The sequence below is a fragment of the Teleopsis dalmanni genome, chromosome 2 (genome assembly GCF_002237135.1).
Source record: "Teleopsis dalmanni isolate 2A chromosome 2, ASM223713v2, whole genome shotgun sequence".
NCBI lineage: Eukaryota > Metazoa > Arthropoda > Insecta > Diptera > Diopsidae > Teleopsis > Teleopsis dalmanni.
Genome location: NC_051847.1, coordinates 158,590,479 through 158,617,981, shown reverse-complemented (window position 1 = coordinate 158,617,981; position 27,503 = coordinate 158,590,479). Strand labels below are relative to the sequence as shown.

Genomic DNA, 27,503 nt, shown 5'->3' with positions numbered 1-27,503 from the left:
CTTCATAATTCAATAACTTGATAAATTATAGAGGATCTACTGTATTATTATCTGCTTTCAACATAATTATATTTATATTTTAATTATAAAAACTTAAAAAAACTTCTATCTTTATTTTAGCAATTCTAACATAATGTATGTTATGAATATCAAAGAATAGTTATATTTTACACTAAAATCTACTAAGGGTAACATATGAAAAGAAGTATGAAATATCTAACGGGTGATATTTCTTTTAAAAGCTACGAATAGAACTCTTTTTATTTGATTCTGTGGAGTAAATTATTGATTTTTAACAATTTTGAAAATCCGAAAAGTCTTTATTAGTAAGTTATATGGATATTAAGTTAACTTTGGTATATTATACATATTGGCATCAATTAATAATATCAAACGCCACTATAAAAGGATTTTATAAAATAACTTTTTAATAATGCTCAATAATATATTTGTATGTATATATTTACCAACTTTTACATGCCTGCAAAAACTATATATCTATAGACTTGTAAATAAACCAATATTTTAAATTTATGTCTTTCTTATAAATTAGTAATATGCTCGTCTTGGATTATTCTGAAAATTTAAAGTAGAAAAATTATAATACATTTTTATTTTGAAACAACTATCCACTAACCAATGGGTTTGGTCTAAATCGGTAGGCCAACATCATACGCTTTCTGTAGGCATCATAAACATTGTCACAGTTTTCAGGCGTAGAGCTACTAGTTACGCCTAAACCTTGATTACCTTCACGCTGTGGACCTCTACAATAAAAGAATAACAATGAAAAAAATATTTTCATATATATTTTTATTTTTAAAAAAAAATACAATATATATAATAAATAAAAGATTTAAAATTTAATTTGATTACTCCAACATTTCCAGAATAAAAACATACAATCAATTTTCTAACAATTGACTGTTTTGGAGTACCTTTAACATAATTGGGACAATTATATGTATATGTCTGCGCTGCATTCTGGTTTTTAAATAAGGTAGAAAAATTGTAAAACCTACATACAGTGAGCGACAAAACTCTACATACACCCCCCATTTCTGCTAGCTCGTAAATCCAAAGACATAATAGATAAAAGTAATGATACAGTTTTGTTTAGAACTGTTTTTTAATAATAATAAACAAAAGAAAATTCATTCATTAATATAAATTAACAAAGTTATTCGAAAAAAAAAACTAAAAAAATCATTGACAAAAGTCTACATACACTTCATTGATTGTTACATTTAGTCGACAGTAATTTAAATGTTAAACGGGAAAGTACCGTTTTTCATATTTCATGCTTGTGGCATAAGTCATACATTTATATAATGCACTTAGTTGTGTTTTGTGAGTGGTATTTAATTGACACGATGGGTCCACGAAAAGAAATTTCAAGTAATATGCGAAATCTGGTTACTAAGCATAGAAATGAAAAAAAATCTTATGGTAAAAATATCAAAATTAGTAAATTTGACTCGATCAACAGGTCAGACGATAATAAGAAATGATAAAAATACTGGTTATACTGAAAATACGCCTCGCAGTGGCCGCCCAAGGAAACTCACACGTAGGGATGTCAGCTTGGTTTTAAAAGAAGTTGCCAAACATCCAAAGGTAGGTGCCTTAAAATTAGTCGAACACATTGCTAGTGCAACTAGGAAGCATGCCAATCTACTCAGCACACAGCGCATTATAATATTTTATTTAAGTTTCAAAATTAATACATTAAATTGATTTTTATTAAAAAACTATTTAGATAGAAATAGTATTTTACAAATTTTAAACTACCTAATAAAGTAGATGGAAAACGGTTTTTATTTAATAATAATTAAGTAATAACTTACTCTTATGCAATTGGGTTTAATAGAAATATTGTGAATTTTTAACGTTTTTAATTTTCAAGGGGAATACACTTTTTCTACATTCCTCAAAGGAATCATATTATTTCATTTATTAATATAAATCAAGGCATATTTTTAACTCATTTATGCGAACACTGTAATTTTTCTGTCATTTAAAAACCTTAATAATATTTATACTTACTTGTTTACGGGATCCACAATACCTGCACCATCAGTACCAAGACCTTGACCTTCCTTCCATCCCAACTTTTGCAACATTTGAAAACCAATATTGTCTTCCCTTAATTTATATTCTTTATAATCACTTAAGTCTGGTTGTCGATTGTTTTTCTTTGCTTCGTATTGTTCCATAAATTTTTTTAGCTCTTCTGGTGGTAAAAAATCACCAATATGATGCTTTCCTTCACTTTGTTTGGTCAATGCCTGTGCCCAAGCTTGTGTTGCTTCCATTTCTGCACATCTTAATTTATGTTCCCAGGTACCGCCGTCTACATCCTCATCAGAATCATATTCATATTTAAATTTACCACTGCGTGCCAAGCGATCTATTTCCTCCCTTTTGCGTATCATATCTTGATAAAGCAAGTTTACTTTATAATGTTCTTCACACTTCTGCCAGTCTTCTTCATTTAATTCAGTCGATCCGTAATTAAGACGTGCATATTGTAAGAGTGCAGGATCATTTCGAGTTATAGTAGACAAAACTGGTTTATTTTGGTTGCTAAAGGTAGAGGGCAGCCCTATAAAATGATATATTAATGTCATTCAAATTTTAAATAAACGACTATATTTACCTGAAGAAGATGAAGAATCTTCTGTTATTTTAACTTTTTCTCCCCAACGACTTTTACGCAATTTTTTTTTATCTTGCCTTCTGTCTTCATGTTCATCTGCTTCACGTTCCAAACGTTCTTCCTCACTTAATTCATTACGACATTCTATACGTCGTTTAATATTGTCACGATTGCGATCCAACATCCCTCGTTTGTACTCATCATCCGAATCAATTTCACCCCCACTAATAACAGATTCAGGATCATATTTATCTTCACCATATTGTGCACGAAATCCAGAAAAACTGCTCTCAACCGCTTTATTACGTTGCACTAAGTATTGATTCATTGATTCTTCAGAAGATTTTTCATCATCATCTAATAATTTAAGCTCCTGTGTCACACTTTTACTACACCCTGCATTATTAGAATTATTTTGCACTTCTTGCTCTTGAGAAATATCTTTGCTTAGCCGACGTTTAATTAATTCGTGTTTGTATCTGATGTATTCCTCGCAATTTTTATCAAATAGAAACCTGAATTGAAATTTAAATTGAATTGATAAGAAATAAGAACATCAAATACAAAACTATATTTTCATATCATATCCTTAGGAATATAGTATGATTATTTGAAATTTATTTTGAAGAAATCCATGATGAGGTTGCATTGCGATTAGTCAGCTACATGTTGAATGTCATACATAATGCTGCGTTGATGTTGGTGGTAAGTTTTTACAAAAATATTACACAATACATATAAAAAAAACTATTTTATCGCTTACTGAATTATTAAATGAATCACTACACCTAATTTAGAATTTAACTAATGAGAGGGATGAACTTGAGATTAATATGATAAAGTTTGTTTCCGGTTGGTTTCTGTTCATTCAAAATCTGCTACTATCGTATGCTACTATTGTAAAATTTTATTAAAACGATTTTATTTTTAGTAAATATTTTTCATTAATTTACCGGTAAACCTGCTCAGCAATTTTGCATTAATATTACGCATATAACTATATAAATAAACTTCATATAGGATAACATTTCAAAATGAGTTCAGTCTTAACACAACTTATAAGAAAATATAGTTAACTTAAAAGCAGTTTCAATCTTTTAATATTGTAACACAGAAATAAATTTAATTTATTGGTGTCTACTACCGTTGTTAATAGCATATAACTAACGATGTCATATTAAATAAAGAGAGAAATGTATTATATCTTCAAATTTTAATAAAATTGCTTAGTTTTGTATCTTTTATGAAATGATGATAAATGATATTTAGAAGAAGCTTTTACACAAGTAACTGATCTACATTTAATAGTAAATACATTTTTGTTATAATATTTAGTTTGCAGGTCTCATTTAATAAACGTATTAATATACACAATTCAACATTTAAATAAAAAATTTTATTTTAATGTGCTATTTAACTATAAACAATGCTTCCATTTTTGTTCGGAAGCACTTCTATTTCTATATTTGAAATGAATGTTAATGAAATTCATCATTTTTTAATGATGGCCTATATTATGTTCTAAGCCTAGTAATTCTTTAAAGTCACTTATGTAACTTTTAACATTATGCAAATAAAAAAATTACCACATTGATGGATGCAACTCATTTTGATGCATTCGTAATTTATCTTCATATTCATCTCCATTATCAGTTACCAAATCGATTAGATTATCTATAGATGTTGGCATTTGTATGCTATTGTTTTCACTGTTGTCTGAAAAAACTACATAAAATCCTTTAAAATCGAGCTTAGCGTATATAAAATAATTAATTAAACTTTAATTTTTTTTCTTTGCAAAATTTCATCAACAAAGAGCAAAGCAAATATTATATTTTTTCTATTACTTTACTTTATTGCTTTTTTACTCTTGTTTTATTTTTGCAATGCATAGCATAACAACTACTAATTTTTATGTTTTCTAATCAATCAATTTTGTCAATTAACTAACTTAAATACACACCTTGTTGATGTTGCGCTTGTTCATGTAGTGTACTTTGTTCGTCTTCCACTTGCTCTTCAATGTGTTTATGAGGCGGTGGAGGTGGTGGCGGTGGAGAAGAAGTACAAAATGTTATGGTCTGTTGATGTTCAGTTGGTATGTGAATTGCTTCCAATTTTAATTGCGGCTTCGGAATTGCATTTAAATCAAATTCTTTCGGGGGTGGTATTGCATTCAGTTGTAAAGATTCTGGAGCTGGTATCATATAAATTGGAGCTAAATTAGCTAGTAAATGCGGTATCTGCGGAGGTGGAGGTGGTGGTGGCGGAGGTGTAACAGATGCTACTGTCATTGACACAGGAAAAGCTGTAGTCTGGTGTGTTGTTGGTGGAGGTGGCGGTGGCACCAACTGAGGTGGAGCTGTAGTAAAAAAAGCTGCTTGTAATGCGTGTGGTTGCGGTATGAAATTCGATAATTTAGGTCGTTGTTGTTGTAGTATATTAGGATTAAATGCAAATTGAGCAGGTGTTGCTGTAACAGATACTGGAACTGGTACCGGCAAGGGTACTGGTATAGGTTGCGAACTTGCAGTTGTAAGACACTGAGCCTGTTGCAAGTGCAATTGTGCCTGCGCTTGTAAATGATGATGTGCTTGAATTTGATTTTGTTGCTGAATGTGTTGTTGCTGTTGTTGATGCTGTTGTTGCTGCATTAATGATTCTTCTTGTTCTTGATTCAAAAGATTGACACTCTGATAAATATCCTCACAACTCTCTTCACTTGGTGTTACACATGTATCTTCTACAGTAATATCAGTATCGCTAATGGCTTGTCTAATAAATAAACATCAATTAAGCTTCATTTTTTATTTTAGTTATTTTCAATAAACTTACACAATAATTGATGGTTGTGGTTGTTCATGCTTTTCAATAATTTTTTTAAAATGATCCAAAAAGGAACCATCATTACAAAAAAAATTCTGTACTTTGGGCTGAGGTTGTTCAGCTATAGGAACAGGTGCATGATTTCTTTTAACACCAAATGAAATTTTACCTGTTTTTCCTATTATACTACTAATTGGCTTAGTTGATTCAGGCTCAGTCTTTAATCTATAACCAATAAAATTAGTGTATAATTCAAGTATAGAAGTGTAAAAAAAATTAAAATATAAACACAACAATGTGATTACTATCTAAAACTATGTTAACATATAAAAAATAAAGAATTTACTTTTTCTCATCCATCTCCACTAAATCTGACGATATAGAAACCACTGAATTTGTTGATGAAAGGGAAAACAGCGTTGACTGCTCAGTACCAACTTCGGTATCATTTGGATTTTTTTGTTTCGCTGCAAGATTTTGGGCTTCCGCCACCGCCTTGGCCAGTTGACTCGTTCTTTGCCGATCTAATATCTCTTGTCGTTTTTTTGCAATTAGCTCCTCTTGTTTGCTCATTTGAGCAAATCTATCTATACGACCAGTATTTCGGGACATGATCTAAACTTTTTTTAATTTCTTTTAATATCTGTGAATTCATATATTACAACATTCATTTGCAGACTTTGCTTATGTAAATGACGAAAAATAGTATTAATAGGTCGACAGCTCACGAAAAATTATATATCAATTAATTTTAAAAATCTCTTTGCGACTTAATTTAATTACAACTATTTAAACATTTAATTTGCAATTCCTATAATAAATTTTCTGCAGAGACGACGACAATTAGACAAGCAGTCAAAGAAATTGTGTGCAAGTAAACGGGCAGAAGAAAATTTATCAGGGTTGTATTTAAATGTTTAAAAATATTTATTCTTACAAAAGCGTTTTATTGCCGTCTTCTCTATATTAATAAGTTTAAAATGGATTGTCTGAAATGTAATTAAATATTTATTTTAATATAAGTTAATATCACATGGCTGAATAAAGCAATGAATTTGTTGTTAAAATTGAACATATTTTATGAGCTTATAAAGCATACATATCTGGAATGTTTTGAACATAATTGAATTAATATGTTTCCAGAATAGAATTAAAAGTAATCAAAACAAACTACATTATAAGCAATATGTTTATGTCAAGGAAAAGTTTGCTTATGTTTTTAAATTATTCAAAGTTAAAATCTAACTCATATGCACATATGCAAGATTTGCTATTTGCCAAAACATAGCACTTAACAGATTGCACAGTGATACCAATGGCTGGGGTGGCCAAAATAGGCCAGCATGTACTTTTTGCCGTACTTGCAAGCCACCCAAAAGGACTTATATTAAATCGGCTTGTTGTTTATGAAACTTAAATTGGATGTAAATTTATATCACATTTGTGTCAACTTGAATATACTACAATAATATATAATAAACAAATTTATAAGATACTCATAACCAAAATTATATATTTATTTAATGTTTTAAATAACTAGATAAATAGATAGGTTAAAATATTATAAGGTCATTAATATATAATTTTTATTATTAGCAGAAAAGGAGTACTAAAGGCATTTTTTAAGATATTAATGCTGAATACATAAGATCAATATGTGTATAATATTAACTATTTGAAAAGTTATAATTTGATAAATGGCAGTCCACGGTATTAAATTAAATAAAACATGGTTTTTTTAATTATCATTTAAAACGCAATTAATTTTTTAAATCTTCTTAAAGCTTATTGTTGTTGAGTAATTACAAATTAAATGCAACAATATATATTTAAATATTCTCATAAAATAATTATAATTGCATATGTCATCAAAAAATCGTATAATCTTAATTTAATTGTATTTAGGTACGATCAAGCCCTTAAGCATGTCAAAACTATTGCCATCAGGTTGAACAGTGATTATACAACTATTGGAATTTTCGACTTTCAAGTATCCACATTCATCAATCCCAACAACTTTAGCTCTTTCCTTTGTACCATTTTTGTCCAGAATTGTAACTATCTGTTGGCTTTTATTAGGAATACGAATAAAAATAATTAAAATGCAAATACAATAATATAATACATACTTATGTAACCATAACCTGTAGTATAATTCATAAAAGTCTTTAAAATGTCCTGACTGTACGTCTTCGATGATTTTTTCGATTTCATTAAAAATTAGCGCAATGAAAGTTTCATATCTTAAATGTGGTAAATTCTTGTGATTTTCTCTATTGAACTCATTAATCAAATCATTTATACAAATAGTAGGTTTTGAATTATTAAGATTTATACCACATCCAACATTAACAACAGCATTTGAACCAAATATTGTCGTTTTTATAATAAGACCTCCAATTTTACTGACTCCGTTTGCATAAACATCGTTTGGCCATTTGATACTTATTTCAAGGTCCTATAAAAAAATGTTATAATAATTAATATATGCACATAATTGTTACTAAATATTAAACTACACATATTGCGACAAGGTAAAAATAGATTTTCAAAAATTACAAAATATATAAAATCAATAATAATTTTATAAAATGTCTGTTATCACTGTATGTTGTATAAATAAAATTCTTTTGTAATTTATTATACTCCAGCCCTTAAACAATTGTCATTGTGGAATGTATTTTTGATTTTTGGAACTCAATTCCATCCACACAAATAAAAATTTTATACCTCGATGTCTCGGTTTTCTTATATCCAATGAAAAAAATCACTTGCAGCATAAATTCGCGAAAATGTTCAAGTACAACAATAACGATTTTAAAAGTATGTTAAAATAAAAAACATCAATTATTTGTTGGGAGTACAATCAATATTGCATATAATTAGAATTATAACATAACTTGAGATTTCCTAACGCAATATAACAGCGATAATACAAACGTTTGTAATTTGTCAACTGTTAAACTAGCCTACAAAGTTTTTTAATTCTTGTTTTTAAGGGTTAGTATTTTTTATTAATTAAAAATGATGAGAGACATTAAAAAATGCATTAAAAATTTCCAATTGTCTATACTTTTGAATTCAAATACTAAAAATACTTTGTAATAATTTTGTACAAATGAAAAATCGATATACGTCAAATACCTTACAAACAAAAAGAGAAAATTGACAAATGTCGGTTTTATTTTTGCAAAAGTTTTCCTCAACGTATAAAACTCAAATAAAATTATTTTATTTAATCTTAATTTTTATACATATATAAATAATCTATATGCAATTTCAGTCTTTCATAATAATTATATCTTAGGATATTATGGATTAAATTATTTTTTTAAGGTAACAGACTAGCTATGAGTACTTCTTCAGAGATCGTGTCTTCCCCTTCTGAAATATTGGATGATTCATTGCCATTCAACCATTTAGATGTCATACAGGATATGATTGATATATCTGCAGACAGATTAGAAGGCTTACGAACGCAGTGTGCTACTAGTGTTACTCTTACGCAACAAGAAATTAGAAGTCTAGAAGCTAAACTTGTACGAATGTTTTCCGAATTATTAGTAACAAAAGCACGACTTAATGAACGAATTCCAGCAACCGGTTTACCTCATACCACAGGCAGTGAATTAAAACAATGGCTGCGAGTTGTTGGATTAAGTCAAGAATCGTTGAATGTTTGTTTAACTCGCTTATCAACTCTTGAGCAACTTATGGAGCAAACGGATGATGAATTGAAACAAATACTTTGTAACAATCCAAATTATCGTGAAGAAGAAGTTCGCCGTTTAACGAGAGCAATGCAAAATTTGAAAAAGTGTAAGGATCTTTCAAGTGGTAGCAGCAGTTACAACAGTATTGGTTGTAAAGAACCAATTACAGAAAACTTATTTTGGGATTCTTGGGATCGCCATCATCATCATCACCATCACCATCGGGGTAGCATGGGAAATATTGGCATCACAGCTTCACCCCGAACACATCGTATGATAGTCAAACAAGCTAAACAGCAGCAACAACAAGCTCAAAATAGTCGACAATCAACACATAACGAAAACAGTTCTAAGTCAACATCTGCTATTAATTCTACTCCAGATGATGCAACAAGTATGCAAAGTTCCACACTTACATTAACACTCACACCATCACCGCCCAATTCACCATTCACTCCACCAACAAACACAAATAATTTTAGTACAGTTGGTGGTGGCAGTCTAAATGGTACTCCACAAAGAGTTAAACTGACTGGTACTCCACCCCCAATGAAAAAGCATCAAACATTGTTGAGCAATACACAACCTTTAACGCCAACACATGCAACTAATCAGCAAGAATATGGCATAGCATTGTCTAAATCAAAATCGAATGAATTACAATTTCATGAAATGCCGTTTCCAACCGCAAATTCTCCGCCATCTCTAATTTCATCACAAAGTTCAAATAATTCTACCGTACCACGGTCCCGGTTGCATACAGATCCCAGCCCAGATAGTTATTCTTCTGCTAGCTCAGATATATTCATAGAGAATAATAATAATCCAAACAATCTACAAGTGCCGCGTTCTCCATGTACACCTATTGTGCCATTAGGCATGGGTCACACTATATCACATCGTTTCACAAAAGTTTTTAAAATGATGTCAACATGTGATTTATGTCAAAAGCAAATGTTTTTTGGCCTCAAGTGTAAAGAGTGCAAATACCGTTGCCATAAAGATTGTGAGCCCAATGTACCACCTTCTTGTGGTTTACCACGTGAATTTGTGGACGAGTTCAAAAAAACTTTAAAAGATCAAGTTGGATTCTCTGCTATTAGTCATAACCAACCAACGGTTAACACATCTCCTAATTTAAACACTCTTGGAAAAAATAGAGCTACTGCGATACGTAAAAATAAATCTGGAACTACAGTTAATACACATCCCGACAGCAGTTCCCCTGGTTCCAGCTGCAATAGCTCAAGTCCTTCAAGCCCAGCACTTTTTAATTTACAGCAACAATATGTCACACAGCACAATATTAGTGGTAATTACATGACAGGTGCAAATGTAATGAGTTCTTCCGGAGGTGGCAGTTCGAGCACAAGTTCCAATATGCTCTCAACTCCTTCATCGTTTCACAAAAATGCGAGCCAGTTTAATTTTCCTGATGTTACTATCACATCAAACTTCAATCAAGCTGCTGGTAGCACAACTCAAACACTTTACTCATCGCAAATTAGTGCAAGTGAATCTCATGTCGCAGATTTTGTAACTTCCCCAAAAGACTTTCACGATATCACATCTCTAACGAGTTCAAGAATCAGTACTATAATTGATAGTCTACCTACAACACAGATCAACTCAGTTAATCAAACACAAAACGTTAATTGCAATAGCAACACAAACATAAGCAATTCAGTAAGTGTCACAACACATTCTGTTACAATAAGCAATATAGTGAATAGTACCGGTACATTTTATCAGCGAAAACTAAGCTCAGCTGGTGTAGATAAACGTGGACCATTCTCCGAACTGTCCGATACACATAAATCGAACGATAGCGACAAGACAGTTTCTCTTTCTGGAAGTACATCAGCTAGTACTGATTCCGACCGAACACCTGTTAGACTCGATTCAACGGAAGATGGCGATTCGGGAAATTGGCCACGACAAAACTCATTGTCCCTGAAAGAATGGGATATACCATATGGAGATTTACTGCTGCTCGAACAGATTGGTAAAGGACGGTTTGGTACAGTTCATCGTGCTTTATGGCATGGTGATGTTGCAGTAAAATTACTTAAAGAGGACTATTTAAACGATGATCACATGCTTGAAGCATTTAAACTTGAAGTTGCTAATTTCAAGAAAACGCGGCATGAAAATTTAGTATTGTTTATGGGTGCTTGTATGAATCCCCCATACTTGGCTATTGTTACTTCATTATGCAAAGGGAATACATTGTTTACTTACATACATACACGTCGCGACAAATTCACAATTAATAAAACAACTCTTGTTGCTCAACAGATCTCACAAGGTATGGGATATTTACATGCACGAGGCATTTATCACAAAGATCTTCGTACCAAAAACATATTTCTCGAGAACGGAAAAGTGATTATTACAGATTTCGGCTTGTTTAGTTCGACAAAGTTGCTATACTGTGAGATAGGATTAGGAGTACCTAATGGTTGGCTATGTTATTTAGCACCAGAACTAATGCGTGCATTATTGCCACGTCGTCCAAATGAAGAGATTTTGCCATATTCGAAAGCATCCGATGTTTATTCATTCGGCACAGTTTGGTACGAACTCTTGTGCGGAGAATTTCCATTTAAGATGCAACCACATGAATCGATTATTTGGCAAGTAGGACGCGGTATGAAACAAACCTTGGCGAATTTACAAACTTCCAGAGATGTAAAAGATATTCTTATGTTATGTTGGTCTTTTCAAGCAGACGATAGACCCGACTTCCCAAAATTATTAACACTTTTAGAGCGTTTACCAAAAAAACGTCTTGCTCGTAGCCCTTCGCATCCAGTACAATTATCTCGTTCTGCTGAATCAGTATTTTAAGAATAAAAATAGTAAAATGAAGCAGATGTGGTTTGCTTTTGATAGTAACTCTGGTGCTAAGTAATTTACAGGTATAAAATAAAAATGTGTGCTAAAAAAATAAAACCAAAACAAAATGTAAGCAATGTAAAAAGTTTTCATATATTATAATTTGAATGTAATTTTATCTGTGTATGCTTTTATTAAGCTGCTAAATTAATATACATAATTAACATAATTTTATATAATGTATATATGATAGTGTAAGTTCTTAATATGTAAAAAATTAATATTACCATTCCCTTCAGTAATCACTATTTTATTAACACATATTTCTTATATAATAACAAAGCTCTAAATTTAATCTCTTTTAATATGAAATTATGAGCACTATTATATTTATGAATTATTTATATTGCAAATTATTTGAATTAATATCGAGAAAAGACAACTTCAAAATAAATATTAAAATATTTTTAAACCAAATAATATATGCAATAGATATAAGACAAATTACGAAAAAAAATTTACTAATACTAACTATATAATAAAAGTTGTTAATTATTTATAAGATAAACAAATATTAAAAATTAAACAAAAAAATCTAATAAACATTAAACTATAAATAACCACTTCTTTTTTTAAACGTTTCTAAGAAAGACTTCAAAGAGCGTTTCTAATTATTGAAATAAAGCTATCATTTTGGTACTTGAAAATTATTTTTCTATATTAAAGATTTTTCAATATCAAAAAAAAAAAATACCGTTCGGTTTTTATAAAATGGATAAAGAAAAGATATCATTTCAAATCATACCGAGACTACCGAAAACGAGTAATTACTAATTTTCACCAAAACTTTTTACACCTTATATCTTGAAGTCGCGTAGCCAAAAATTGCGAATTCTATTAATGTCAGCATGATATTGTTATCAATATCTAGCATAAAGGCATATACAGGTATATCACATCGGTCATAACCAACATTTAGATTGTATATGCACGTATATTGTACGCCTTCTTAAGATTTGTAAGATAAACGTTGATTTCCGACCGCTTGTGTAGACAATATTCACACACAGTGAGTTTTTCCATGTATTCGTGATTAATGAGTTCTTATCATTTTCGAATAACTCAACTAGCCACATTGTATTATTAACTTCACAATCATCATCATCTCATACACCTTCTTTGCAGGCCACAAACATACAATTAAGTTCTATAGTTTAAGAATTGAACTGTGATACTTAAAATGATAAATAATTGAAATCAAACTGTATTATTTTATAAAATCAAAATACTCGGAAACAGTTGCATGGTCTGCCAAAAATTCAATTATTAAAAAATAAATAAAAATTATGTTGCAATTCACTACTGTTCGAAACTTCTCTATAAAGACAAAATTAAATAATAATTGATTCCATTGTCCTATTGCGTTAACTGTCGGATAATTGTTAAGTGGACACAAATAATTTGGCAGTTTAGATCGATTTCACTCATTACATTGAGTTAAATATTATACAAATACCCACTCAGAATGAAAGTATAAAACAAAAGTTCGCTCTAAAAAATATTAATACAAAAATAAAGCTATAAAAAATTGAAAATTGTGAGTCTTTAACGATTTATAAAGGATCTTTGCAATTTTTTCACAATTAACTACAAGTAACAATTTATTACTCATTACGTTTAATTTCCTTTATTCCACATCCAAATAGTCAAGTATTTATTACACATATAGATGACTGCACTGTTAATATCACAAACAAACTTAACTTATAAATGTGATTTTAGTAGGAAGAAGTTATATAGATGTAGGAAAAGAAGTTATTAAAATTCATATGGCCAATTAAATTCCGTGTTGTAATTATACTTTATTTGCCTATTAATTATATTTATTTTGTCTAGTAATTATACTAACGTCCATAAAAGGTTAAAAACTAAGAAATCATTTGTTAAAGTGCTCTTCTATAACCGAATACACATGATAACTGTTTAGAGTAATGCCTTGCTTACTGAAGTCATGAACATGCCACAAATATTGTCTCAATTTAACGTCGATGCCATTGAAAAAATAACATAATAATATATCAATCTCATTATCCTATTTATATATACCCATTTCACATACCCATAACAACAACAAATTACAACAAACTTACCTTATAAAGGTTTTGTGTTTTTAAAGCATTTACGATAGCTACGCCAATGATGTGTTGTATTAAAGGCAGCCGCGATCCCAGATTTGAATTTAAGGATATATGCAATTGTAATGAGAACATAGCACAGCCAATTGGACTCAACCACTTAATATAAAATATTTCCATTAATTACAAAATATTGATGTTAACTCAAATATAATACCTGATTATTGCTCCGTCCAACTCCTTCCGTTTGTTGACGTGGCAAAATCGCAATTCCATTTGTCAAATCAAGTTCATTTATTATATTCATTGAACTATTAATTATCGGGGCATAAATAACAAGTCGACCAATGTATTTAGTTTTTAAGCACTTGTACGATACAAAAATACATTGATTAAAGAAATAAAAATTATGTTATTATTATAATTACATCGAAATAATCCACTGTAGAGAAATCATCTGGGCAGGAATGAATAAGTATTGGAAGCTCATTTATATTAATATTTTCAGGATTTTCTCCTTTGTTAAAAAACTTCATTGTTAATTTAGATGTATTAAGTGTATTTTCTGAAGTGAATTTAGGTTTCAATTTCTCAAGAAGCTGAAACTTAGCCTGAAAAAAATTTCAATAAAAAAGAAACATAATTAAAGAAGTTTAAATAAATAGAAAATGTTATTATTATTATCTCCTTTATTTCTGAATTTCACGAATACATAGATTTTTCTTTCAGAGGAACTTATCCGAATAGTATATTAATGTTGGATTAACAGAACTATATATATTGGGTTGAGTATTACAGGCTTTTGGTCTTGCATCAATTATTTTCATTTTATTTAAAATTTTTCTAAATATTACCGCTAGACTTTTCTCTACCAGTCCGGTAGCATTTATTACTATAGGATAATTATTATCCATCGTTAGTTTTTTATAGTTTTTTTCTCTTATTCATACATATATCACATATATACATATATATACATATATTATTACAGCTATGTCAATGAATGCAATCCTGCGTTTTGTAAAATATTAATCTGACATATTAATATGAAAGATACTAAACCTGTTCTTTTAATGTCTTTAATATAGGTCAAATTGAAGATATAATAATCGCAATTAGCCGACCTCCTGCTCTGTACATACTTTTTATTCAGATAACTTAGAGAGTATATTAGGAAAATATATTTCCATACTCTTTGAAATCAGGATAGTTACTTTAACTATGTGTGTATTCTATATTCAGTTTTCTATTTTTTGCAATCTTTCTATTATCCTAAATTCTTCGCCAATAATTTCTATATCTAGCCGATTGTTACAAATCACAATGAACTGACAACTGTTATCTTTTTTCAACTTTTATATTAATAAGATTCTATGTGTTGCTTCTGGTTTTAATTTCAATTCTTGTAAGAATTAAAATTAAAACCAAAAGACACGGTAGGAAGAGACTATAAAACTCTGTAAAGTAGGTTCTATACTACTTTTTATTGTCGCAACATGGGTTAGAGGCCTACTCTAAACCCTGAAGTGAACACAATAGACCCGACGGTTGCAGTGCCACATCCCCTAACAATAATAATAAGTAAGCAGTAAGTAAAATATTATCTAGCAGAATCTTTTATAAATTCGCAAAATTAGAGTAATTAATTAGGAGCTATCAAACAGTTTCTCAGAAAATACCAATACTAAAAAAAGACATTTAGAAAATATATATTAATTACCTCATGGTGACCAAGAAAATAGGCGTTTTTAAAAATACAATGATTTTTCGCTCCAAGTTGTGCAGAAATATTTTGTTTAACATTTATATTTAAATAAGTCATAAGTAAGTCCCCAAGTATTTCTAAACGAAAGCTTTCATTTTGTTTTAAAATAAAAAACTTTGTTTCATCAGTCTCGAACTGATTTGGATTAGTTTCAAGATGAACCTATAATTAAATAAAAAAATTTTAATTTGATGCGTGAAAATAAAATATCAAGTTTTAATTGGATTCACCTGGGAGAATACAGCTTTCCCGCCGCTAATATCACTACTTGCTAATAACAAACTAGGAGTATTCCAAGTCTCTTCTGTTCCTAAGACTTTGACATCAAGATTATGTACTTCACCATGCAGATCTTTCAGTTCAATTGACCTTGGACACACTAGAGCTCTAAGCGTCGTATGTTATGGATTGTGACCACATAAATTCAGAAATATGCATACACAAAAACACACACGGGCAAGTAAAACGTAAAAAATAAAAGGACAACAAAAAAGCAAGTTCCACCACATATATATATATAAGGATATCACAATCAAAGCAGATATTCATTGAAAAATAAATGTATCAGATATAAAATAGAAAGTCGCATTAAAAAACATTATAGTTTATAGACTTAAACTACAACAAAAATGTTAAAGATTAAATAAGTCGCATTCTATATACACAATCATTGCATAGAAACGCAAAAAGCGGATTATAAAAAACATAATTCTGTTCATTTAAATATGATAATTATATATGTAGTTACTTCTTTTCATGTTAATAGTAAAATTATTCGTTCAAATAATGGAACTGAAGATATCTTTTCATTGTGAATATTATTGTTTTGGGGTCTAAGTGACTTAATTATTATAAAAATTGTTCCAATTGTGCATTAAGACATTTGACATTTATTTTGCTGTCTCTGGAAAAAGTAAGCTAATTAAGCAAACTATATATACTAATAAACATAACAATATCTCTAGCTCAAAACGCCAAAAGTCTATACGCACGATAAAAAGAATTTGCTCATGACTTTAATCTTATTTTTAGAAAATGATAGTTGACAAGAGCTCTTGAAGTAAAGAAACTAGTTATTAATATATTTAAACTAAGAAATCTGCTAACAATTTAGTGAAAATAAAAAAAATCTCCCGTGTGAGCTAGTTGGATTGCCTTATGATAATAAATACTGCTGTGGAATATAACCCGTATACGATCAATGAAAGATATTCTGAGCTTTATTTGAAAAGCTACCTGCTTTTGTTCAGGTGAGGTTCGATGTTATATTGATGGATTTGATAATTATGTACTGCAACTATCGAAGTGTGTAGTTTTATCCAAGAGGGACCTTTTCGGATAACAACAACAGTAACACGGGTTTATTGTGCCCAACACATAAATTACGTAAACATGGTATACTTTTTTAACTTTCCATTTTCTTACAAATTTAGTCAAAATGTACCCGACAGTTAATTATCATATATGTATAACACAATTATAATAGCTCATTAAAAAATTTATTTTAAATGAATATTTTAATTTTAAAAAAATTTGTAAAAATTATTTAAATACTGATGCAATATAGTGTAATGCTTATACTAAAAGAAAATAAATAAATAAGTCTAATAAGTCTAAAATAAATAAATAGACCAAAAAAAAAAAAGGAAACGACGGGAAATAAATTACAGGAAATTGGAACTTACGGCTTTTTTCCACTTTGCAGAGTTGAATCATCACTGTCGGTTGAAAAGTTCTTTTTAACCGGTGACGGTTGGTAGCAGAAGATGTGATGCATCATATTAACTTTGGGCCATTTATTATAGGAAAACTGAACTAGCTCATGTTCTCGCACCTGTGAAATATAAGCATATCATAATAACCATATTGATAATAATCCCTACTGGTAAAAAAAAACGTACTTCAGCAGTACGATAAGTTGGTAATATGAAATGTAAAATATCAGAACAAAGAGACAAAACTCTACCGCCATGCAAGAAATAGTCTACAAAAATCTCGCCGATATTTAAAGCCACTGTGCCGCATACAACAAGTAATGCTGTATTATCAACCCAAAATTTTTTTTCCACTTGCTCTGTAGTCATAGCATAGACTGTATATCTACAAACAAAATTTCTCAATTAAAAGATTATAATAATAAAAGAAAGAAAAGAAAAACTTACAAGTCAATTTCCAATATGTCTTTCAAGGTTGTTAAAGCGTTCTCTCTGGCACTAGGACTTTCTGCATAAACCAAAATATTTAAAGGCTTACCCTGTTTGGAATTGTTTTTAATTATTTTTGTATTCGAATGTTTAATATCATCATTATTAGGTTCATTTGACATTAATGTTACTGTGGATACATTTTTTTCCTTCAGTGATGAAACAAAACTTTCATTATCAGACTTTAATTCAACCATAGATTGATTATCAGATATAACAGGAATTTTCGCTTTATCGTTAGATGATAAAACTGTAGCGCTGGCAATTTTTTCAAGTTCACTTACTGAAATTTCCAATTTCTTTTTGGATTTAATTGCAGGAGAAGATTGTTGAGCAGTATCAGAAAGTGTAGTCGTTTCAATATCCTAAAATTAATGAAAATTGGTGAAATGTTTTATAAATTTAAATAAAACGCTTAACTAATCATAGAATAAAAGAATGCCTATAACTTGCAACATAAAAATATCAAAGTAAACTGGTTATGATAAAATCTATAAAATTAAAATGATAATAGTAAACTATGTGATACTACAATATCAACATCAGAGTGCGGAATACTTAATTAATTATGATAAGGAAAGACCCTTTCTTCGATGTGCTGCCAAACTTAAGAGCATTACTACTAGAGTAGTAATGTCTGCTGAAGGATGCTAGTACTTCTACGCCTCAGTAATAAAAAATATAACTTTAAAATACTACATATGTTTAATTATGTTAAGTTTGAAATTTATTTCGTCTTATTTTTATTTATACCTAAAAAAATCAAGTTCGATTCCAAGTACTTGCAGTCTCAAAAAATTATTTACGAATAATTAAATACAATTATTTCCAAGACCACTGATGATAGGTATTTGGCAATACTCGAAACAGTTGTATGGTCAGCCAAATATTCAATTAACTAAAATAATATAAAATGAATTTTTATTGTTGTATTTCACTACTGTTCGAAAAACCTCTTTGAAGAAACTAATGGAATTCGCCACTGTCACACATAACCCGAATGTATATTTTACTATTCAAAACCCATATCTTTTTACTCCAAACTACTATATTGATTTAAAAATTTTTCGATTTTCCAGAAACGCAATACGGCATTCTGATGATAGTGTTTTAAGGCATCAAAGTAAAAATAAAAAAGGGTAAATATCACAAAACTTTTTTATTTTAGTTGCTTCTCTTAAGAAACAACTAAAATCAAGTATACATACGTGGTTAAACAGAGTTATATACATATTATATATTATACCGCACTTGTATAAAATGCTACCAATATTATGCTGTGGAAATGTGGACTACAATGGAAGCAAATAAAAACTGACCGGTAATCTAAGAAAGAAATTCAAAATAATTGAAAATAAAGTCAAATTCAAAGGAAGATAAAAATTATTTTGTGACATCAAGAGGTAATAAAAAAGAAAAAAAAAACTACTTCGGAAACACTATTCCGATGGTGTATGTGATGACGATATCGATACGTTTTCAATGAAATTGATGTTAAGAGGTAGATTTTTAATTAAGTTATATAAAAAATATATTTAAATTTTCGATTCTTACTTTCTGTGCATTTAATTTTGTATTTAAAACTGTATCCTTTGGCTTTTGTATATCAGTGGGTTTATCTTTTGTTTTTTCAAATGTACTAGCTAATTTATTGGAAGAGCCTTTAGTTTCTTCTTTTTTTACATCTAACAATTGAATATCTTTCAATTCTTTTTTAGAAGAATATGTTGTTGTTTTTGTTTCTTTAGCTGATGCTCTTGTTTCTGTTACATTACTTAATTCAATGGATTTTTGTTCGGTTGGTATTAAATCGGGCTTTATAACACCCGTTTTGCCTTCAGTAAGATTCTTTTTATATTCAAATTCCGTCGCTTGATTTGCTAAAATACTTAATGCTCTTAAATCATCCAAATGTTTCTGCCACTCTTTTGCGTTAAGTTGTTGTGTAGTGGCCCGTGTTGCTTTACGCAAATGCCCAGATAAAAGTTCAAATGGCTGCGGCTTTCCGTCATACGTTACAGCTGTACATATATATATATCGATCAATTATGCACAATAATATATGTTTGTAAAAACTACAATGATGATTTGTCAACTTACTTTCAATCCTAAGCATTAATAGTTGATCATTAATAAATAAATTATTTTGTAGAAAGGTTGAAATCAACAATTTAGTGAAATTTTCAACATCTATTTCAATTAACACAGCTAGGTGAGAATCAATCTTCCAAGCAATAAGTTTGCCATAATCTTCAATCTGCAAAAGTTTACTTATTAGCTTCAACAGACATTTACATTTAATCAATAACACAATCGTATGTGTGCATTATGTTTTCACGAAGAAAACATTAAAAAATTGGGTAAAATAACGAATCCTATATTTTTAACATGCAAAAATTGTTGAAGTGATATATATTGTATATGTGATATGTATATTAACCTGAATATCTTCTTGGTTATTATCACGTTTCGGATGTAATTGCACGTCAGCTTCTATTAGCAAGTGAAATAAATTTTTTTTGTTAGCTAAATAAAGAGAAGTTGCCGGAATACGTTTATATGCAAACGGTATACAATTTGAGTTTGAAGAAAAAGAAATCCAAGGCGTTATGTTCAATGATTGTATTGGGCGTATGCTACATCCTCTTAAGTTACCCATAAGCCACAAAATTTCAGCAACTTTTGCAGTTTTTCGATTGGTACATAGATCAGACGTAGCCAAGTTAGCATCTGAAAAGTTTCATTTCGCTTATAACCAGTTATTTTTTATAAAATTGTATTGTTAGCAAATTACCAAATCCATCATTGTTAGGGGATAAAACGTAGAACGCAACACTCGCTGGCTGTGCCAATTGATCAGCTATTTTACAACAAACGCTTTTAATACGCCATGATTGCAAAAATGTCGCACTTGCATAGAAAAGAGTAAGCATGTTTATTTTTCATGCAGTTTTCTTAGTTTATTCAACAAAATTTTCGAGAGTAGTTAAAATTATTTCATTAAAAGAGGTCTATCAACATAATTAATAATTTATTATTTTATATATGAAAATCAAAGTTGATGTATTTATTTTTTTAGGCTCTTAAGTTTCGTAATAATCTGTGTTTCTTAATAACAGCTACTAAAACTACTCCAAATTCATTTTTTGATTTTACTTTCGTCGTTTTATTTTTATTCGTATTTCACTATATTTTGTTGTATTGAAACAGCTGTATAACAGCTGTGCTGTTAGCTCATTTTTATATTCCGAGCTGGAAACACCGTCAAGCGCTGTCAACTTTCAAATAAATGAACATTAGTGTACAGTACGACGAATATTTTTAATAAATACTTAATACTGAAGTTTATTATTTGTATTGTTGTTAATTAAAAATCAATGCAATTAGCATAATATAAAATTGATCTACGATAAAAATTTATAATTTCTCTACTCCAATGTCTATATTCAAACAATAATTTTATTATTACATATTTTAAAAATTTTTCTGAACCATTTCATATAAATACTTGAATTTAGCTTGAAAATTTATGTAGGAACACATTTTTCATGAATTTATTGTTAGCATATATAATTTGATATGTCTAGTCCAAACACACTCTTATAACACAAATAACATAATGAACTGACTCAACTAGCTTCAACATAATAATAATAATGTATTTGTTATAAATAACAATATATAAATAACACTCAGTAATTACACAAATATCAAATCACACGATTGTATCAACTTCATCTTTTTTACGGATGTATTCACACTAAATTTAGACCTGAACTTGGATGAATAACGTACTCTTAAAAAATGTTTACCGATATGTGTGCAATAAAGACTTCCTCCTAACATAACCGCCCATGATATAAATATAAAAAAATGTAGGAGCTGTATAAAACGGCTCCTCTAAGCATATGCATATGAATATTCCTGTTCTACTGAAAACATTTTTTCCTCTTATGATGAAGACAATTTAAAGACAGCATTCACAACCATTTTCTTTCACTCAAATAGTGAAATTCGTCGTTTTGCTTCTAAAATACACACCCAGAAAAACAGGGTCGTTCATCTATATAGGAATTGCACCCAATCGCAATTACCGTAGCCACACTTTTTAATAATTTGTACTAGTGTAAATTTCAAGTTGTGGCACCACAGTGATACAACTGCCAGTGGTAGTATCATAGCACTGGGTATGGAGTACCTCATACCCAGCTCTATATTTAAAGAGTTTCAGCTTCAAGGTAGCAACTTACAAATTACCAGCAATCTTTAAATAAAATTTTGTATAGCCTGGAAAATCGTTCGCAGCCATTTCTATGGTTACTGATCCTCCTAAAAGACTCTTTTCTTCTACTGTCAAATCTAAGGCCGCCAGTTTCTCTAGTAGGTCAATTTCTGTCGCCGCTTCTCAGCTGTTTGCTGAAAAAGTTGCCTATCGCTTGGAACCACTCAAGACCGGCTTACTGTTTTAAACAGAATGGTTCAACTTATCCATAATTTGTTTGAGCTATTCTTCAGAATGGCGACTTCATCCTATCTCAAAGAATCCTCTTAGTCAGGTTCAAGCATTTCGATGTGAATCTTCATAGAATCAAACGGAACTAAGATATCCTTGGCTCTCGTATAACACTGGTTATAATAATCGTTTCCAAAAAGTTTACTTTTAGTCACTAATTATACTAAACAGTAACATTCTTCGCTTCCGTTATTCCCTCGTTCTAAATGTTATTTTGTAATAGGTGCCTTTCCCTTAGCTTTCGGGTAAAAACCATATATTTTGTATGGAGTTTTATGTAAATTTTTTTGTAAACTTGTTTTTTGTTTTTATTTGAAATTTTGATTTTTGATTCGCAGTCATATTTGCTCATAGTTTTTGAGTTTTATAATAAAAGGCATAGTGTACAAGTTATTTGTACGTGTAAACTAAAAGACAAATAACAATTTTTATTTTCGAAAAATATTACAGTTTTATTATTAAAATGAAATAAGTTATTAGTTTTTTTTTAAATAAAGTGTATTTTATTTTTCCATAGAGTTTCCAGTCTTATAAAATACTCTTTGATTTCTACAATAAATCAAATTTAGATATATATAAGTAATAATAGCAATTTGAAATCAAAATGTTAATAAACTAAATTAATATTGATTATTTTACAAGTAAATTTGTAAATTCTGTATCGTATAGTTTAAACTCGTTATGATTATTGATTGGGATTTTACACTAACGCGTAAACTTTTGTTTATAGTTGCTGTTTTACTACTAGTTTTGTTTATGAAAAACGCTATATTTACGGAACCTAATTACTTTTAATATTAAATAAGTTAAATACATTTATAATATAATGGGAAGCGCTACTAATAGGCGTGTTTCTTATTTTTATAATTCCGATGTCGGTAATTTTCATTATGGTCCTGGCCACCCAATGAAACCACATCGACTATCAGTAACTCATAGTTTGGTTATGAATTATGGACTACACAAAAAGATGAAAATTTATAGACCTTATAAGTAATAAATAAAGTAATGTTTATATACAATTTAATATTTTAATTTATTTTAGGGCAAGCGCACAGGATATGCTACGCTTCCACAGCGAAGAATATATTGAATTTTTGCAGCAAGTTACACCGCAAAATATTCAGTGCAACTGTAATTATTTGTTTTATGTTATTAGTTAAAGTTCATATTTAAATAGGATTCATTTTTAGCTGTTGGATATACAAAATATTTATCGCATTTTAGCGTAGGAGAAGATTGTCCTGTTTTCGATGGCCTTTTTGAATTTTGTTCGATGTACACTGGAGCGTCGTTGGAAGGTGCACAAAAACTAAACCACAATCATAGTGACATATGCATAAATTGGTCTGGTGGCTTACATCACGCCAAAAAATTTGAAGCTTCTGGTTATTAACTATTAAACACTGCATAAATCATATACTGACAAATATGTGTCTTTACAGGTTTTTGTTATGTAAATGATATTGTTATTGGAATTTTAGAGCTATTGAAATACCATCCTCGGGTTCTTTACATTGACATAGATGTTCATCATGGTGATGGAGTGCAAGAAGCTTTTTATTTAACAGATCGTGTAATGACAGTTTCGTTTCACAAATATGGAAATTATTTTTTTCCTGGCACTGGAGATATGTATGAAATTGGTGCGGATGCTGGACGATTTTATAGTGTCAATGTTCCATTAAAAGAAGGCATTGATGACATAAGTTATTTTCAAGTGTTTAAACCGATTATTTCCGCCGTTATGGATTTCTATCGCCCTACAGCAATTGTACTTCAGTGTGGAGCGGATTCTTTGGCAGGTGATCGATTAGGATGCTTTAATCTAAGTACAAAAGGCCATGGGGAGTGTGTAAAATTTGTAAAAGGTCTTAACGTACCAACGCTAGTTGTTGGTGGTGGTGGTTATACATTACGCAATGTTGCAAGATGTTGGACTCACGAAACTTCGCTTTTAGTTGATGAAAATATATCAAATGAAATACCTATGAATGAATATCTAGAATACTTTGCGCCTGATTTTACATTGCACCCAGAACCAAATAACCGACAAGAAAATGCCAATTCTAAACAGTATTTGGAATTGATAGTTAAGCATGTATATGAAAATTTAAAAATGTGTCAACATTCGCCAAGTGTACAAATGATACAAACTCCTCCAGACGCCATTGATATGGAAGAAACACGTATAAAAGAAGAACCGGATCCTGAAGTTCGCATTTCACAAACAGAGGAGGATAAAATGATAGAGCCCAAAAATGAATTTTACGATGGGGATCAAGATCAAGATAAAGCCGATACTACTGACAGTTAGTTTGTCAATTTTGACTCGAACATAGGAAGTATTTGGTGCGAAAAACGAGACATGGGACAAACTTCAAATTATGTCTTAAGCTTAGTATTAAAAACAAATTGTAAATTTAGGATTCATTAAATTGTAAAATTTTAAGCTTATGAAGTCATTAAGACTTATAGCTTATTATTAAGTAACTCTTAGTTTCATTCAAAGTAGAACGAAAACAGCATTTATTTGGTTCATGCAATATAAGAAGAGAAATACTTAGTTTTTTTTTTCATGTTAAATTTTTTCAATTTGTTTCTACTTTGAGCAATAAAAATATTAAATGATAATTTTCTAAAAAGTCTCTGCAAAAATCTTGCTAATTTGTTATGCTGAATATTAAGAATTGAACAATTATCAATGTTAAGCTAGACTATTAAAATTTTACAATGACTATTTTTATTTGCAAGTTGAAATTAAATGATGCGGCCTATTTATAAATAGATTTTTTTTATTTGTTTTTATGAAAGAGTACACGAATAAAAATTTTACATATATTTCAAGCTATATAGTTTTTTATATTAATTTACCAACCAGTTGTAGTATTAGCCAATCTTCTCATTCTTCTTGTATTTCGATCTTGATCGCGAATTTTCTTCTCCATTTCTGCATCTGTTAATGTCTCTAGAAATGGTGCCCATTGATCTGCGTCACTGGGATTTCTAAACGGTATATCAATAGTTGACAAAGGAGCTTCACTAAATGCATATGTACGACAATGCCAAGACAATTGTCCTCTAATACTATAAGCAATTGCTGTGACAAATTCACCTCCTAACCCCAGTTCAGCACATAACTTAATAGCAAATTCTTCAGGATAATTACTTTTCTCTGACATATCCCACTCTACTTGATCAACTAGTGAAGTATTACCCACGTGTATGTTTAATTTAACAATAACACGTTGATCGCAACTTTCTTCTAATATAGGTGGTTCACATGGAAAGGCTTCAATTTGCTGACGTATTGCCTGAGCTATTGCCGGAACGAATGGTACAGGATTCAAATCCAAATCGTCGCATAAGACTTCAGCAAATTGTTCTGGAGTAATCATGCTTTCTATATTTATAATAAAAATTTTAATAACGATTTAAAACACAAACATAAAACAAACCATTTTTATTCCAAGTGAAAGTATCTCTTAGTTTCTGTCCTTCTAATTCCATATCTAAACGAATTGGAACTAAACACTCCTTCTGTGCTGCATTTTCTAAATTAGCTGTGGGATCTGTATCATCGAAACACATTGGAAAAGTTCTAATTTTTTTTGTATGCACCCGATTGCGGTTAATAGGTGTAGCCTGCGGCACAGCATCCAAGTGACTCGAATTTGGCATTGTTGGTACATACTGTGGTTGCTTTTTTGATTTACTTTCTCTTGGTAGTGGATTTTCAGATGTATTCACAGATATAGCGCGATACCTAAGAAAAAAATGATTAATTTAATTATATTGTTTATTTTTTTACATACTTATCATCATTGCCGGCTATTATTTCATCAACTTCAACAGCGCGCAACAAAGATACGGAACTTGCCAATATGTGAGAGCTCAAACCAGATTCAGCTAAACGTTTGCGTTCTTCGTTGGAAAGAACAATACGAGTCATTCCAGGATATTTTTTATACAAAATACCACGAAACATCCGCATATAATTCCCCACTTCCGATCCGACATAATAATACTCTCCGCCCTCCTCCAATTGAAATGGTATAGGCTTCTCCCCATAAGTTTGATGTGACATCATAAAGAAGTATAAACGTATAGATGTAAAATATTTTTAATTTGCAGAAAAAAGAATTTATAATCTTTTCAAAAAACTTTGGACAATACAGCCAAACAATGTTTGATACACACTTTTAAGAAATTGCCACACTGTACAAATACTGATTGTTACCGTATAGTTGAATTTAAGAAAAAAGTCTACAAATATTTAATATTCAGATATCTATACATTATACTGAGCTCATTTATGCAGCTTTTAAAAAAAATTGTATAAACTTTCATAAATAATACATCACAAAAAAAAATTATTTGTATAATTGATACATTAAATCATTTTTATACATTTTATATAAATATTAAATATATAATTAATATATAATTATATATTAATTAAATAATATATAATTATATTATATAATATGATTTATTGATAATCAGGGCCCTGTTGCACCAACACTTTTCACTTTTCACTTTGCAAAATTTATGAGTGACTTTTTTTTGCAAAGTAAAAGTGAAAAGCGTTGCACCAAAGACTTAACATAATTTACTTTGCACTTTGCAAATAAAAATTTGACTGCAAAGTCTTTGCATAAAATGCAAAGCAAAGCGTTGCACCAAAAAATTAGATCACTTTCATTTTGTATTGGTTTTTGAAAGCATTTCGATTCTGTATGTATGCTTGTTTTTTGTTTGTTTGATATTTTGATGCTATGAGTACATGATTTATGCATAGTATGTACTTATGAGTTTAATTTTTGTTCAAAAAAAAAGTTTTTAAAATA

General features: G+C 29.8%; 5 protein-coding genes across 10 annotated transcripts; 2 read left to right on the top strand and 3 right to left on the bottom strand.

Moving 5' to 3' along the window:
• Positions 1 to 402: 402 nt before the first annotated feature.
• On the bottom strand, positions 403 to 6,272 carry LOC119684169. The gene is made up of 8 exons (XM_038098138.1): positions 5,832 to 6,272; positions 5,495 to 5,710; positions 4,623 to 5,434; positions 4,246 to 4,384; positions 2,660 to 3,174; positions 2,047 to 2,605; positions 638 to 767; positions 403 to 576 (listed from the first exon to the last, which is right to left on the bottom strand). The coding sequence occupies exons 1-8, from the start codon at positions 6,095 to 6,097 to the stop codon at positions 550 to 552; spliced, it is 2,664 nt and encodes an 887-aa protein (XP_037954066.1). The 5' UTR covers positions 6,098 to 6,272; the 3' UTR covers positions 403 to 549.
• An 840-nt stretch (positions 6,273 to 7,112) lies between these two features.
• Positions 7,113 to 21,434, bottom strand: LOC119680235 (biotin--protein ligase). 3 transcript variants are annotated; one of them, XM_038092951.1, is made up of 14 exons: positions 20,935 to 21,434; positions 20,581 to 20,870; positions 20,241 to 20,397; positions 19,695 to 20,161; positions 18,099 to 18,505; positions 17,838 to 18,036; positions 17,622 to 17,770; positions 16,167 to 16,305; positions 15,892 to 16,098; positions 14,600 to 14,782; positions 14,389 to 14,538; positions 14,187 to 14,330; positions 7,615 to 7,943; positions 7,113 to 7,554 (listed from the first exon to the last, which is right to left on the bottom strand). In XM_038092951.1, exons 1-14 carry the CDS (start codon positions 21,071 to 21,073, stop codon positions 7,377 to 7,379), a joined length of 3,138 nt encoding a protein of 1,045 aa, XP_037948879.1. In that variant the 5' UTR covers positions 21,074 to 21,434; the 3' UTR covers positions 7,113 to 7,376. The 3 variants fall into 3 exon arrangements, with proteins under 3 accessions (XP_037948879.1, XP_037948878.1, XP_037948880.1); XM_038092950.1 differs by having other exon boundaries at positions 16,167 to 16,323; positions 20,935 to 21,433; XM_038092952.1 differs by lacking the exons at positions 19,695 to 20,161; positions 20,241 to 20,397 and having other exon boundaries at positions 7,114 to 7,554; positions 16,167 to 16,323; positions 20,935 to 21,432.
• Positions 8,160 to 12,350, top strand: LOC119680233 (kinase suppressor of Ras 1). 4 transcript variants are annotated; one of them, XM_038092946.1, is made up of 2 exons: positions 8,160 to 8,308; positions 8,822 to 12,350. In XM_038092946.1, exons 1-2 carry the CDS (start codon positions 8,278 to 8,280, stop codon positions 12,046 to 12,048), a joined length of 3,258 nt encoding a protein of 1,085 aa, XP_037948874.1. In that variant the 5' UTR covers positions 8,160 to 8,277; the 3' UTR covers positions 12,049 to 12,350. The 4 variants fall into 4 exon arrangements, with proteins under 4 accessions (XP_037948874.1, XP_037948877.1, XP_037948875.1 ...); XM_038092949.1 differs by having other exon boundaries at positions 8,160 to 8,485; positions 8,829 to 12,194; XM_038092947.1 differs by having other exon boundaries at positions 8,160 to 8,485; positions 8,822 to 12,194.
• Positions 21,435 to 23,306: 1,872 nt separating the features above from the next.
• On the top strand, positions 23,307 to 25,442 carry LOC119680231 (histone deacetylase 3). The gene is made up of 4 exons (XM_038092944.1): positions 23,307 to 23,646; positions 23,699 to 23,787; positions 23,847 to 24,041; positions 24,099 to 25,442. Exons 1-4 carry the CDS (start codon positions 23,480 to 23,482, stop codon positions 24,968 to 24,970), a joined length of 1,323 nt encoding a protein of 440 aa, XP_037948872.1. The 5' UTR covers positions 23,307 to 23,479; the 3' UTR covers positions 24,971 to 25,442.
• LOC119680232 (SWI/SNF-related matrix-associated actin-dependent regulator of chromatin subfamily B member 1) lies at positions 25,440 to 26,937 on the bottom strand. Its single transcript, XM_038092945.1, has 3 exons — positions 26,469 to 26,937; positions 26,112 to 26,419; positions 25,440 to 26,056 (listed from the first exon to the last, which is right to left on the bottom strand). Exons 1-3 carry the CDS (start codon positions 26,741 to 26,743, stop codon positions 25,524 to 25,526), a joined length of 1,116 nt encoding a protein of 371 aa, XP_037948873.1. The 5' UTR covers positions 26,744 to 26,937; the 3' UTR covers positions 25,440 to 25,523.
• Positions 26,938 to 27,503: the final 566 nt, after the last annotated feature.

Excerpts from the sequence above, each read along its gene's own strand:
- LOC119684169 (XM_038098138.1), bottom strand. The coding sequence starts at position 6,097 with ATGTCCCGAAATACTGGTCGTATAGATAGATTTGCTCAAATGAGCAAA. Across the intron at positions 5,435-5,494 it reads CCACAACCATCAATTATTGT|ACAAGCCATTAGCGATACTG; the intron begins GTAAGTTTATTG and ends TTTATTTATTAG. Across the intron at positions 577-637 it reads GATTTAGACCAAACCCATTG|AATAATCCAAGACGAGCATA; the intron begins GTTAGTGGATAG and ends TTAAATTTTCAG.
- LOC119680233 (XM_038092946.1), top strand. The coding sequence starts at position 8,278 with ATGTTCAAGTACAACAATAACGATTTTAAAA. Across the intron at positions 8,309-8,821 it reads CAACAATAACGATTTTAAAA|GTAACAGACTAGCTATGAGT; the intron begins GTATGTTAAAAT and ends TATTTTTTTAAG.
- LOC119680235 (XM_038092950.1), bottom strand. The coding sequence starts at position 21,073 with ATGCTTACTCTTTTCTATGCAAGTGCGACATTTTTGCAATCATGGCGT. Across the intron at positions 14,783-15,891 it reads ATTTTCTTGGTCACCATGAG|GCTAAGTTTCAGCTTCTTGA; the intron begins GTAATTAATATA and ends AATTTTTTTCAG. Across the intron at positions 14,539-14,599 it reads CTACAGTGGATTATTTCGAT|TGCTTAAAAACTAAATACAT; the intron begins GTAATTATAATA and ends GTATCGTACAAG.
- LOC119680231 (XM_038092944.1), top strand. The coding sequence starts at position 23,480 with ATGGGAAGCGCTACTAATAGGCGTGTTTCTTATTTTTATAATTCCGAT. Across the intron at positions 23,647-23,698 it reads AAAATTTATAGACCTTATAA|GGCAAGCGCACAGGATATGC; the intron begins GTAATAAATAAA and ends AATTTATTTTAG. Across the intron at positions 24,042-24,098 it reads CAAAAAATTTGAAGCTTCTG|GTTTTTGTTATGTAAATGAT; the intron begins GTTATTAACTAT and ends GTGTCTTTACAG.
- LOC119680232 (XM_038092945.1), bottom strand. The coding sequence starts at position 26,743 with ATGATGTCACATCAAACTTATGGGGAGAAGCCTATACCATTTCAATTG. Across the intron at positions 26,420-26,468 it reads ATAGCCGGCAATGATGATAA|GTATCGCGCTATATCTGTGA; the intron begins GTATGTAAAAAA and ends TTTTTTTCTTAG. Across the intron at positions 26,057-26,111 it reads TTTCACTTGGAATAAAAATG|AAAGCATGATTACTCCAGAA; the intron begins GTTTGTTTTATG and ends TTATAAATATAG.